Source organism: Rhinolophus sinicus, chromosome 18 (assembly GCF_057876585.1).
Source record: "Rhinolophus sinicus isolate RSI-liver-muscle chromosome 18, RSI-T2T, whole genome shotgun sequence".
Classification (NCBI taxonomy): Eukaryota; Metazoa; Chordata; class Mammalia; order Chiroptera; family Rhinolophidae; genus Rhinolophus; species Rhinolophus sinicus.
The window spans coordinates 12,344,928-12,357,706 of record NC_142518.1 but is presented as its reverse complement, the minus strand read 5'-3'; the positions used below and the strand labels follow the sequence as shown (position 1 = coordinate 12,357,706).

Here is a 12,779-nt window from a genome sequence, read left to right as displayed (position 1 = left end):
GGCTGTTGAAAATAATAGTAAATTAACATACTGCCCTCTTTTGGCAGCTATTTGCAACTCATTTTACATTCATTCCCATTAAAGATGTTGATCTCCTATAAATTTATGCACAAACTAAACTAATTTTAATTCACCTTTTTCCTCAACAGAGAATCCTGACAATTTCAGTTTGTTATCACCATCTGGTAAGACTGTTATTTCGTGACTTTGGGGAATTTCAGGAAAATATTCTAAAAGTTCTCCATGCAATATGTATGGCATGTAGTCAGATATAGCAAAATTGGGGTTTTTTTCCCATAAAACTTAATTACACTAAATTCTGTCATTAAACCTACACCTGAAAAGTCAATAGCAAACACAGGCAAGAGGACAGGCATATTTGTTCCATCGCATTGCTGGACAGAGCTGGGGAGTAAACTGGGGATTTTCATTATGGTAACTGTTTAAGTTCTTCAATGTTATTTTCAGTATTCTAATTCACAAGTCTCCTGAAGAGCATCAAGAACATAAATATGTAGGTAAACGCTATGCTCACCTCCTCCCATGAACACTTTAAAATTACAATTAAATTACAGAACAATCAACCTGGAGAATCATCTGAAGTCTAGCTAAACAGAAGTTTTATAACTAAGGATATAAAGAAGTCACATCGAGACTGTCAGACAGAGAAAGACAAATACCTTATGGTCTTACTTATATGTGGAATTAAAAAAAAAACAACCCTACACTTACAGATACAGAAAACAGAATGGTGGTTGCCCTCTAGGGGTGTAGGAAAAAGAACATAAATATGCCGAGTGTTCTTGTATTTGAGGGATGAGATGTTCTTTTATGGTTTCTCAGTACCTTACTGAATGAATATTTTTCCAAAGGCTTCTAAGGGCTTAGCACTCATGAGAACGGGAAGGGAAATAAATGAAAGAGAAATTTCTAACTAGGACTCGTCTTGGCAGGAACCAGGAACAGGACCCACATTCAAGACTGCTAGCTGGAACAGAACCTCAGGGGTAAAGAGGTCCAGCCCCTCCCTTAGTTGATGACATAGTGAAGCCTGGAGTGGCTGAGTAACTTGTCTAAGGTCACACAGCTTCTTGCCCCACATCACGCAGAGGCAGCACGTGGCTTCTCTGACTCCTACTTCTGTATTCTTTCTGGTATACCAATATATCACAGAATAATCTTTTGTGGTAAGGAGTCACCTCACATTCTATCCTTAGTTGTGTGAAAATGAGCTCCTGTTATTAATTAATTCATTGAAACAAAATAGCTATTACTTCTCATGCACTGGGAATCTGCAGACATCTCATTTTGCTTCCAATCTTGCAGCATAGGAATCATTATATTCACGTTAGAGATGAAGAAACTGAGGGTCAGAGAGGATACAACTTGCTCATGCTCACACATTTTCTGGAGCCAGACTATTTGGGTTTGAATTTAGCCACCACCCTCCTAGCCCCATTGCTAGCTGTGTAACTTTGGGCAAGTTCCTTCACCTTTCTGTGCCTCAGTTTCTTCATTTGTAAGTTAGGATGAATAATAGTATCTGCTTCATAGGGTAGTTGTGAAGATGAGATAACACGTGTCTGGCACAGAGGAAACCCTTAATAAGTAATAACTATCATTATTATGAATTCTGAAGTAATGGGGTGAAGACTCAAACCCAGAATCCGCCCCCTCATTGTTAAGCTTCTCGGTGAAAATGAACCACTGCATTTTTCTTCTGGCACAGTAGCCTTCATTAGACTTAATCCTGGTGAGATCTTTGCAAAATCCTGTTTGAATGGGATGGGATATGGGGCTTTTGAGGCCCACACTGGTTCCAGTCACAGCCTGGGTTCTGGGGGCCCTAGGGGTGAGCTGCACTAACTGGAAGGTAAGCGCCAGTGTCCATCAGGGACAGATAGGTGGTTGTGCCCACAGGCCTCCTCTTTGGATGGCATCACCATTCATCAACATTCAGAAGAATTAATAGTCATTCATGAAAAACCAACTTTAGTCAATTATTTTGTTCTGCCCCAAAAGCAAAGGATTCCATATCCACACTTTGAATCTATCTTACTGCTCAGGAACTGTCTTACTTCTCAAGAAATATCCTTGGTCATTTTTTTAAAAATGCAGTAAGTGACAAAATATGGAATGAATAATGTAGGACAGACAGGGTGTGTGTGTGTGTTTCAGCCAAGGCATGAGCCTTCTAAAACAGACAGGCCAGCCAAGCGCCTTGACACACCCAAATGTCATCCTTACCGGCTGAATATCGGGCTCCCTACTGCAAAGCTCGTTTTTGTCGTAAAAACGTCTGTGTTTACTTTTCTTTTGTATACACAGAGGTCAAGCCATTGGGTCTTTTTAATATTTAAACATGCAAAATGTATGTAGTAGACTGACCGCTTAGTGTAAGTGGAGTTATTTCACAGTAAACTTATAACTTGATTGATAGCAGCCATGCTTTAAAATAACTCACCAGGAAATTGTGTTAGGTAGTACAGTATTGAGTGGTAGCAATGTTTGAGGTTTGTTTTAATCCTAAATTCACTATGGGAAGAGCTGCCAGGTGTCATTATAACAGAATGGAGCCAATGTGCCCATATGTTTCATAATTGTAGTTCGACAAATTATTTAAAGTATAAAATGTTTTCTAGAACTCTCTGGCTAAAAAATTTTGAAAGTAGTATGTCTGTCTCATAGTTTGTCGTGGTTCCTAAACTTATTTCCATAATATTCCATAGGTAGGAACAGGCTTTGTGGTCATGAATTTCAGGTTCTTCATCTGTAAAATGGGACAATTGCAGTCGTTTCATCTCTTATGTAGTTAAATCTGCAAGTCCCATAATCACTCAGTGAGTATACATTTAATCAGAGAATTCTTCTCTACAATTCTCTGATTAAATGTATACTCACTGAGTGATTATGGGACTTACAGATTTAACTACATATTAGTCTGATAGCATGTTTTCCACTTCCTTTTCATAATTATATTTCAAAAGGTCTAACTCCTTGACATTCAATAAATAATTGTTTCAAAGTATTAATTAGAAAATTTTGTTGTTTTTTCTCCTGCAGCTAAATCATCTCTTGTTGGTTTGGTCCCGTACTCCAATGGTACTTCAGGCAAGATTTTGAAAAAATTTAAACCTAGAGTTAGCCCAATTTGTTAAGTTTTTTATTTAACTGTGTATTTGTATTGTTTTTTTCCCTCGGGACAAAAGAGGTTGAAACTACAAGCCTAAATGGTAAGAATTTTTTCTGAAGCAAGTGAAAATTGATAACCCTTAATATGCATATAAGTGTAATGAATGGTGTTTAAGGTTTCCATATTCAAATAACCAAAAAACAAAACAAAACAAAAAAACCCAAAACCCAAGACTGTCAACCCTGGAGAGCAACCTAAACTTTCTGGTTAAATGATAAAATTCTTATTATCATGGAGGGAGGACAGCCCTCACCACTTAAACCATTCTGCAAAAGAAAAGAAATAATTGATCACATTTTGAGTACCCTTGCTCGCCAACACAATCCCAACACATTTTATATGACAGATTGTTTAAATGTGAAAAGCACATCCTGTGAATTCAATATGATTCAGAATGTATTTGGAGGCACAGAGTGTTCAAAGACAGCCTTTTTACAGATGGTTTTATCAATTTTAAAATAGTATAAAATAAAATAAAAAACTGGCTTCATCAGGATGCTGGAGAAAAGGGAAAAGAACAGGGTTATATTCAAAGGCGGTGGGCAGGGCAGCACACTCTGTTCTCCCTTCCCCACCCCCCATGGATAGAAAGCCTTCCATCTTATTGCAGTCAAAACCAAACACTTTTCACAATCCCTTAGTTAAAATCTCACCATGTGGTTAGTGGTTAAAGAGCTAACCAAACATAGATGCAGCTCACACTAATAGAAACTGGTTTAAATTCAATTTTGGTCAAACAGGAAGGGGCAGGCATTATCATTTTTATGTGCAATTACTTTTTACAGTGAAAGAACATCTTCAAAATAGTTTTGGCAGTAGTGTTTGGACCCCATCTTATATGGGGTTTTGTAAAAGCGTGACAATGTAATACATGCCTTTTTTCCCCCTAAAGTTTCATCCAGAATAATTCTAGAATGATTTTCATTAAAAGAAATATTAATAGAATAGATTTTAATTGGATTTTAAGTGAAACGAGGTGAAAGTGAGATTTTCCTAAAAGTTGAATATAATGTTCAAGAACTCCAAATTTAAACTAGAATTACTTTTATAAGAAGGTACCATTAGGCAAAAATGTATTAAGCATCCACAGGGCTATATATTAAAGTTAGGCTATAAATTAACGATGGAAATATCATATCCCTTAGGAACTTTCCTTGTAATAGAGAAAAATGGGACAAAGCATTAAACTACACAAATGAGTTTATTTTTAATCTAATAATTATAGGAGTGTTGCTCTGTTTTAGACGTGTAACTTGTATTCAGGAAACATTTTGAATGAATGAATACTTGCTCAGAAATTGTCTCTGGGAGTTAGAGAATGGATCATGTGGTGAGGGGGTGGGCAGCAAATACATTTGGTAGTGTCAGGCGGATTTTACCAAATTTTCTAACTTCTCCAGGATTTGGGGAAAAGTGAAATGTGTAAGAAGCCTAGGAAGATGTATGTGTTTGTTAATCATACCAACAGTTAGGCTAATTTTTATTATTTTATTTCAGATGCTAGGTTGAACGTGTTATCTACTTTAAACAAGACAGGTAATATCAAGTTATTTCTAAATATAATAGCTGGTCTTCTGTGGATTCTTGTTTCTCACTTGTGTGGTCTTTTGGGTTAGTAAAAGTTATCTTCTTGCTCACTTCCTATGCCTTCAACTGTTGATTTATTACTTGTTTTACTTTGACATTGAACTATAATTCTGGTGTCATCACACTCCTGAACTTCCAAACTGCTATAGCCATAGAACTCCACTTAAAATACCATTTATTATTTTTTTTTATTATAATGGCAATATATCTTACTTAGTTCATAAAAATGGAAAATTATAGAAAAATACAAAGAAGAAAATAGAATTAATCTTTAATGTTACTTTCCTAAGACTGTCGATGTTAATAATTTGGTATATTTCCATTCAGTATCATATATACCTATATACATACAGCTTTTATAAAATAGTCGCAATTTACATAGATTATTATGTCTTGTCCTTTTGACTTCATATTAAATTATAAGTATTTTCCAGTGTCCCTTACTAGTAATGACTGGATAATATTCCATTGTGTATCATATGTTGACTATTAGAGTTGTTTCTACTTTTTTAGTAGGAATTGTTTCAATACATATCCTGTGCCAACATCTTTGCATTCATCCCTGATTCCCATAGGATGCATTCCAAGGATTGGATTTAATGGCTCAGCATTATGATATTGTAAGGCTCTTGATACCTACTGCCAATTACCTTCTAGAAAGGTTGTGCCCAGCAACATTCCTGCCAGCAGTGGATGGGAATGTGTGTCACTGTACCTTTGCTGAGAACAGAGTCTATATCATATATTATGAAATCGTTCTCTCAGTGCCTTAGGTTCTCTTTCACATTCTTGATTATTAGTGAGGTTAAAGATTTTCCCCCAAAAGCACTTTTGTTACTAGAACCAGAAGTTAATTTCACAGTAGTGTGTTGTTTGCTCTGGAAATGAAAGTATCAGGTCAAACAAAATAATGTATTTAAAGGATCTTTCATGATAATGCAATATGTTATCAGCCTCTATAATTACCACCAATCATTGCCCATGAGTCAGTCACACATTGAAACAGAAACTCATCAATATAACACATACACAAATGAGGTTTCTGAAATTGTCAGTATAACATCATCATTCTTAACATAATCATTCTCCAAGATCTGAGCTCTGCTTTTCTTCAAAATTTGCCACTCACCCTAGGAGATGGAGCTTCTTTGCAAATCTGTGCCCTGAACACAGCCTGCTCTAATTGGCCATCCTTACAGCAAAGATTTCTGAACCTGGTTCTCCATTATCCGAGAAATGAACCATGGACTCTGTCTCCAAAGTGTGTTAGGAAGCTATTTCTAAGGTTTGCTTCTTCAGAGTGTGTTAATATTTACCTCTGAGTCATTGACTTTGAACAGTTCAATAGGATAGTCTCAACCTCTGAGAATAATTTTACCTATCAATACAATGGGGATAATATTAACTCAGAGAAAATAGGACACTGTCTTGATTGTGGAGTATAATAGCAATATGTTAGGTCCTGTGCTTACTGTTTCCATGAATATTTATTCGGAATCACCTGCTCTTCACAACCTGTCCCCTGAAGGTCCTGATAATGACGTAATGCCACATATCTGAAGTGTAAGTGCGCATGAATTTGTGTAGCAGCAGCACATGGAAACTGCAGTAGAATTGCACACGCAGTCGGGCGTGTAATGGGTGTGACCTAACCGGGCAAACATGGAAACCCAAGTCCCAGACCCACCCGATACCGATGCTATATGATCCGAGTATGCGATTCCCATTCATTTTGCTGCGGCGATGACCAATAGTGTCATAAAGGTGTCAACAGTGTGATTTTCTTAGCACTTCACTACAATGGTACTCATGGCAAATTGTTTTTTAAAAACAAGCAACAATTCTGCTCTAATATTTAAATTGCTTCTTTGCAGAAAAAACTAAAATCACTATAGTAAAAACCTTCAATGCATCAGGTATGACTTATTATCAATATCAAGACTTTCTTTTTTATAGCTAAAGTAAAATTAAACAAATGACTGGTGTTAATGTTTTCTTTCTCTTTTTTTCCTACCTTTTAAAAATGAAATCTGTTCTTAATGAATAGATATTTATGCACTGGGTACCTGAAGTTGTATGAAGAGTTTGGGGCTATATCAGTAATGATTAGACACAATGCCCACCCTCAAGAATCTTCTAGTCTATGGGAGATAAAGCAAACAAAGATAATTAACCTGAACATGTATGCACATAAGGCAGTGATTACACAAGTGTTTTTTCTGTCATGGTTAAGAAGCATGGGAGGTAATGCTTATCAATGGGATGCAGTTTATGAAGGAAAGATTATTAAAGGAGTAATCCTTAAACTCTTTTTAAATTAAAAAAAGGGATGTACTTTTAAGTACCTAGTGCAAGATTAGGGATACATGATATGCTTAACAAAGGCTTCTGATTGATTTAAAGCAGGGGCTGACAAACTATGACCTATGGGCCAAGTATGGTCCACTACCATTTTTGTAAATGAAGTTTTATTGGAAAACTGTCATGCCCGTTTTTTAACATATTGTCTATGGCTACTTTTGTGACAGCGATTAGATGGCCCACAAAAGCCTAAAATATTTACTATTTGACCCTTTACAGACAAAGGTTTCTCACTCATGATTTAAAGGACAACCTGTGGCCATGTACTCGCGGGAAATTACAGATAACAGCCCTAACAATAGGAAAGAAAATTCTCAGTATAAGTGAGCAGCGAAAAACACACATTACCGGAAACGAAGGTGCCACAAAATTTTAGAGAAAGATGAGATATGATAGAATGAAAAGCTAGTAAGCAATAGACCAACTGTTGTAAAAAAATATTTAAAGCATTACTACCCACCATCTACATATTATATAATTTCATAGTGTATATTTCTAGTGAGTTGTATCCATAAACAAATATATTTAAAATAAAATCTTTCTCTTTAACGTGGGTAACCATATAGGAATCTATAGAAACAATACAGGGATCTACATATCAAGTAATTTTTGGCACCTTAATTCAGTTTGCTCACAGAATCAAAACTTTTAGCTGAACCATAATTCTTATACACCAAACATCAACTAAATAATTCTGGCAGAAACCATATCAAACACTCTCATTCAAATTATAATTTTAGTTTGTGTCCAAACTAATTCTCTTAGGAAAGAATTAAGCACTCATGAAGTACAATGGAAATAAAATAGCAATTAGGCTTTACATACATACTTCCAACCAAACCAGATCTAACAAAGGACCAAAATATTCCTTAATATAAACAATCTCTTCCCCTTGACAGTTTGCTTAGTACATTATCAGCACTTGAGCCTCACTACAGATTTCTTATACTCTGCCAAAAAGATGAAATGAATGAAGGAAAAATTCCTAGAGTAGTCAACCTTGAGCTCTTTTCAAATCAAAGAGATGTGCTTCTTTTCACCAAAGGTGAAAGTGCTTCTCACGTTAATATACATGAAGTTTTTTGTTCTAACATGGCTTATTTCATCTCCCATTCATCTCTGCCTCCTGTGTATGCCTGTGTGGTCTGTTGTCCTGGCCATCATTCCATTTTGCCCTCACTGTAACTTTTTATTTACGAGCCAGTATCACTCATTAGATTGTAAGCTCGTTGATGGCAGGGTCTATATCTGGAACTTCCCAAAGCCTGTAGAATATGGTAGGCACTCAGCAAATATTTTTTGAATTTTGTAATTTTTGCTCATGTGAAATGATGTCATGACACTGATGTTATTTCATAACACATTTGCATAAGGAGCAAAGACCAGCATTAAACTGCTCATGTTCTCCCCTACCCAGAAAGAAAGGAGAATTTTATGAGTTAGGGCTATTTCGTTTAAAGCCTCTATGCTCAATTTGTATTCATAATGTTTTGTTTATACAGCACAGGAGAAGGATTAATTGAGACTGGGACAAAGACATTTTAGGGAGGAGTAGGAGATAAAACACTGACATACTAAATAGTAAAGAACCAAGTTCTATAGCTGACCAACTAAGAAATGAAAACTCATTCCTTCAGTCTTTGTGGAATTCATCCAACCAATTATATCCAACTTATATTTTTGGTCCACATTTGATGCCTAAATTTGTGAATTCTCTTGACAATGTAGTACATAAGTGAAGGTGTTGACATGTTTAACCTGCTGGGTTGTATTTTCTTTGCAGGAGTCAAACCCCAGAGAAATATCTGCAATTTGTCATCTATTTGCAATGACTCAGGTTAGTTCTTGTGCACATTACCGGTTACCAGATAAATTGGCTCCATAGAGAAAAACGGCTGTTTTGCTCCTGTTGAGTATGTGATGTGTGTCTCTTTGATCTCTGTCTCTTTTCATACCACCTGGCTACTATGAGTACCAAATGAAAACAAAAGCAAATTTTAGATCTGGCTGAAACTATCTTCCCATTGCCTAGTGAGATGGTGGATTAACTTCCTTAATATGAGAGCATGAAGCTCTACACCAAATATTTTTCATTATAGCTTTAAATCCATAACTAATACCCTTAGAGTTGATTCAGGAACATAATTAATAATGAATTTAATTACTGAAAGCCACTTCTTGTATGTAAATCCCTCAAACTTTTCCATAGGATCTTAAGTATTATAGCTTAGAAACAGAATGTTGTCTTTTGCTAAAAATAAAACAAACCACTCTACTAGAATGTTGAAAACCTCAGTACACCTAGTTTAATTGGATGCAAATTTCAGTAGTACCCATAGTGTATTCTGCCATCTCTAGCTAAGACTGTCCACTATTTTAAAAATTGAGTTGGAAATCTCTTGAGAATGTGCTATTTTTGAAATGAGAATATTTTCCCTTCTGCCATGGGCCAGAAGGAATGAAATAACCACTTTTCTCACATTGGTTTGGCTCTCTGGGCTCCCTTCCTTGTTAAAAGCAATGAAAGCAAATGTGTAAAACAGAAAAACACAGTGTGGCATGTTAGAACTAGATCATAGCAAGAGAGAAAAGGAAGGTAACATACTTTATACTATTAAATCTTAGTAACTCCATTGATATAAAAAGAAACAGAGGAATATTTTCCTTTATTCTGTTCTCTTTAACATTTTAATAATTTGTTTGAAAAACACAGGAAACAATATCAAGTGAAATAAGTTAAGGTTGGATGGTTTAGAAAACAAGAAAACTTTCTGTTGAAAGACTGTCTCACAAACACTTTCTATTTGTGTGAGTGTGAGATTTGCTTATATGATCTTTCTGCTGTTGGTATGCTGGTAGAATATAGCAGGAAAATATTACCTGATTTTGATTAAAGAAAACAAACTTTGTTGGATACATTTCATTTTCATATATTGTATAACTCTCTCTTCTCTCCTTCTTCCCTCCTCTCTTACCCTTCTCTTTATTGAACTCTCCATTCATTTCATTATTTTTTTGCTTCCTCTATGTTTGGACTGGTGACTAATGTCTACTTTAGTGTTGTGTCTACATGATGTTTGATAACTGTTTGAAAATTGAACATTTAATAAAAAAAAAAAAACTGGTCATCTTGAATAACAGATGCCAGAAAGCTGGTTGGAGTAATGTTTTCCCTAATTAAGTGACTGAATTGACCATTTGTTTTAGTGTCTGTTGAAAACAACCTCATCAGGGGACCAACTCGTTTGTACCATAAATTCCATGACATCCTGCCAGAAACTATATAGAGACCTTCACTTTTTGCAGGTTCCAATCTAGGTTCATTAAGGGAAATGGAGGCTAGTGAAGAACCTTGGAGCTGACCAGGAAGAGTTAGGCTGAGGGTCAAAAAATGGTGGTTTCCCGGTTGCTCTGCTACCACTGTGCTCCCAGCACATTTATGAAACTCATCAAGCCCTCAACAACACTGAAGGAGACTAGAGAGATGACAGAGAGAAATTGTGGGTGTCAGCACATGCACACAGATTTTTTTCAAAAATGGATAAATAATTCCATGCATATATCAAGTATCTTTAATTTTAATAATTATGTACTGTATTAATTAAAATTTCAACATGCAAAAGTTCAAGTTCTCAGTAAAAAAAGTTGCTGGGATAGATAAATCACTTTCATCTCTGGTTTGGTGGCTTTGTTGGCCATTTCAAGTGGAAGGGCACCACTGGGAACTGAGCTGTGGGGATCAGTTGTACTTTGGGGTGCAATAAAAGAAGATGAGATGAAAAGGCCTTCAACCCTCTAGCTCAAACTACTGCTTATAGTCCAAATACAGCTTGCTACCTATTTTTGTAAATCAAGTTGTATTGCAACACAGCCACACCTATTCATTATGCATTGTTTATGACTGCTTTCGCACTACAACTACAAAGTTGAGTAGTTTCAACAGAGACCATATGACCCACAAAACCTCAAATATTTACTATCTATCTGATATTTCACAAAAGGGTTGGCTGACCCCTGCTATAGTTCATATGACATCCTTGCCTTTCTGCTGAAGAGGACTTTTTTTTTTAAATCTCTAGATTATGAAGTGCACACAAGGTACTTCTGTTGAGGGACCTCTATTTTATTTGTTTCTAGATAGAGTAAAACCCCTCCAAGTATCCCCTGCAGGAAATAATGTGACTGAAATTGACTTCAATATTTCCCAAAGTGAGCATTTTAAGAACAGAGTTTTCCGGCATTTCTGGCATGAAAGTCAAAATGAGTTGTTCAACTGAAGGAAAAATCTGCCCTCCACTCTATTCAGGTTTCAAAAGCAAAATCTCAACTTTGTCCCTGGGAAAGATACTGCATTTGGTAGCTGTATTTTCAGAAAGAGTAAAACAAAAACATCAGCAGGGAATAAATGAACTTGCACTTGGCTGCTAAACTGCTGAGAAACACTTTTCCCTCCCTCCCTTATCTATGTAACTGCAACTATAACAACTTAAAAAGATTTTTTTAAAACATTAACTTTAGAGCCCCAGTTCCCCGTTAGTATCTTTAAGGGAAACAAAGTTCTGATGAGAAGCATGTAGGGATAAAATTTCTGGACAAGGGAACAAGTGTTCTTTCTGCATTCCTACAGGAAATTTATAGTTCATATTTTCTGAAAATTATATTGAGTAACTTTCTGATAGAAAAGAAAGTAAATGTTAGGGAGACCACCTCAGGGAAGATGTAGATGCCTGATCACTGCACTGTACACCTGAAGCTGGAGCTGAACAATAATGAATGTCAACTACAATTTTGACATTATACGGTTATATATATATGGTTACAAGAAGCAGAGTACAGCATTAGGAATAGAGACAGTAGAAATGTAATGACTATGTGCGATGTCAGAGGGGTAGTGGATGGGGGGAGAGGGGTTATCACTGTGTGAGGGATATAAATGATAAATGTCTAACTATTACATTGTTTTGTGCACCTGAAACAAAACAAAACAACAAAAAAAAACCTAAAAAAAAACCTAAAAGAAGAAAAGTAAATGTGAATAACAACAAAGAATTTGACAAAACTTTGTTTATAATTTGATCTTTTTCTGTGTTGTTTTAATCCTCAAGCTCTAAGAATACAAGTCTGATTTCTTTTTGAAAATTTGTTTTTAGCATTTTATAGAGGTGAGATAATGTTTCCATATGACGAAGAAAGCAACGTTACCCAGGTAGGTTTTAAGATTCTTCTTATTGCATTCTTAAAAAATGAATTCACATGTATTTAAAGCTTTGTTTAAGGTTGAGATTATTTATATGATATTTGGCATATTTACTTTTATTACCAAATTTAAATAAAATGTTATTGAATTCCTAGCTTTGTTAAGAAGGCTTGACCTCTTAATAATCATGGTATTTTGTTAATTATATTTTAGTTTTCACTAGGTTTGTTGCTGAATAAGAATGTTTATATGATGTAATTCTATTACCAGTCAAAATTTATAATATTAGAAACTCCTAACAACAATATTGTATGTAGTTAATCTAAGAATAGTCTTCTAAATCTGATCCTGTTCACTCTATGGGGGTTAGGATACAGGAGTATCAGTCTTACATAACCTAGACTGGTTCAGAGGATCCCAGATAAACGTGGTTTTTTCATT

At 35.5% G+C, this 12,779-nt stretch overlaps 2 protein-coding genes across 28 annotated transcripts in view; one reads left to right on the top strand and one right to left on the bottom strand.

Moving 5' to 3' along the window:
• The window catches only part of LOC109460239 (uncharacterized), a 259,735-nt gene that overhangs the window by 214,328 nt on the left and 32,628 nt on the right, over nucleotides 1-12,779 (bottom strand). The gene's annotated exons all lie outside the window — the stretch shown is intronic.
• ADGRG2 (adhesion G protein-coupled receptor G2) overlaps nucleotides 1-12,779 on the top strand; it is a 103,157-nt gene that overhangs the window by 62,276 nt on the left and 28,102 nt on the right. For 2 of the 10 annotated variants that reach the window (XM_088795078.1, XM_019755398.3), the window contains exons 4-10: nucleotides 150-185; nucleotides 3,064-3,111; nucleotides 3,210-3,233; nucleotides 4,691-4,729; nucleotides 6,655-6,696; nucleotides 8,925-8,978; nucleotides 12,292-12,347. In XM_088795078.1, coding sequence (XP_088651204.1) covers nucleotides 150-185; nucleotides 3,064-3,111; nucleotides 3,210-3,233; nucleotides 4,691-4,729; nucleotides 6,655-6,696; nucleotides 8,925-8,978; nucleotides 12,292-12,347 — 299 coding nt within the window. The remainder of the gene's footprint in view (nucleotides 1-149; nucleotides 186-3,063; nucleotides 3,112-3,209; nucleotides 3,234-4,690; nucleotides 4,730-6,654; nucleotides 6,697-8,924; nucleotides 8,979-12,291; nucleotides 12,348-12,779) is intronic. The other 8 variants (XM_019755400.3, XM_074323670.2, XM_019755401.3 and 5 more) reach the window with 8 other exon arrangements.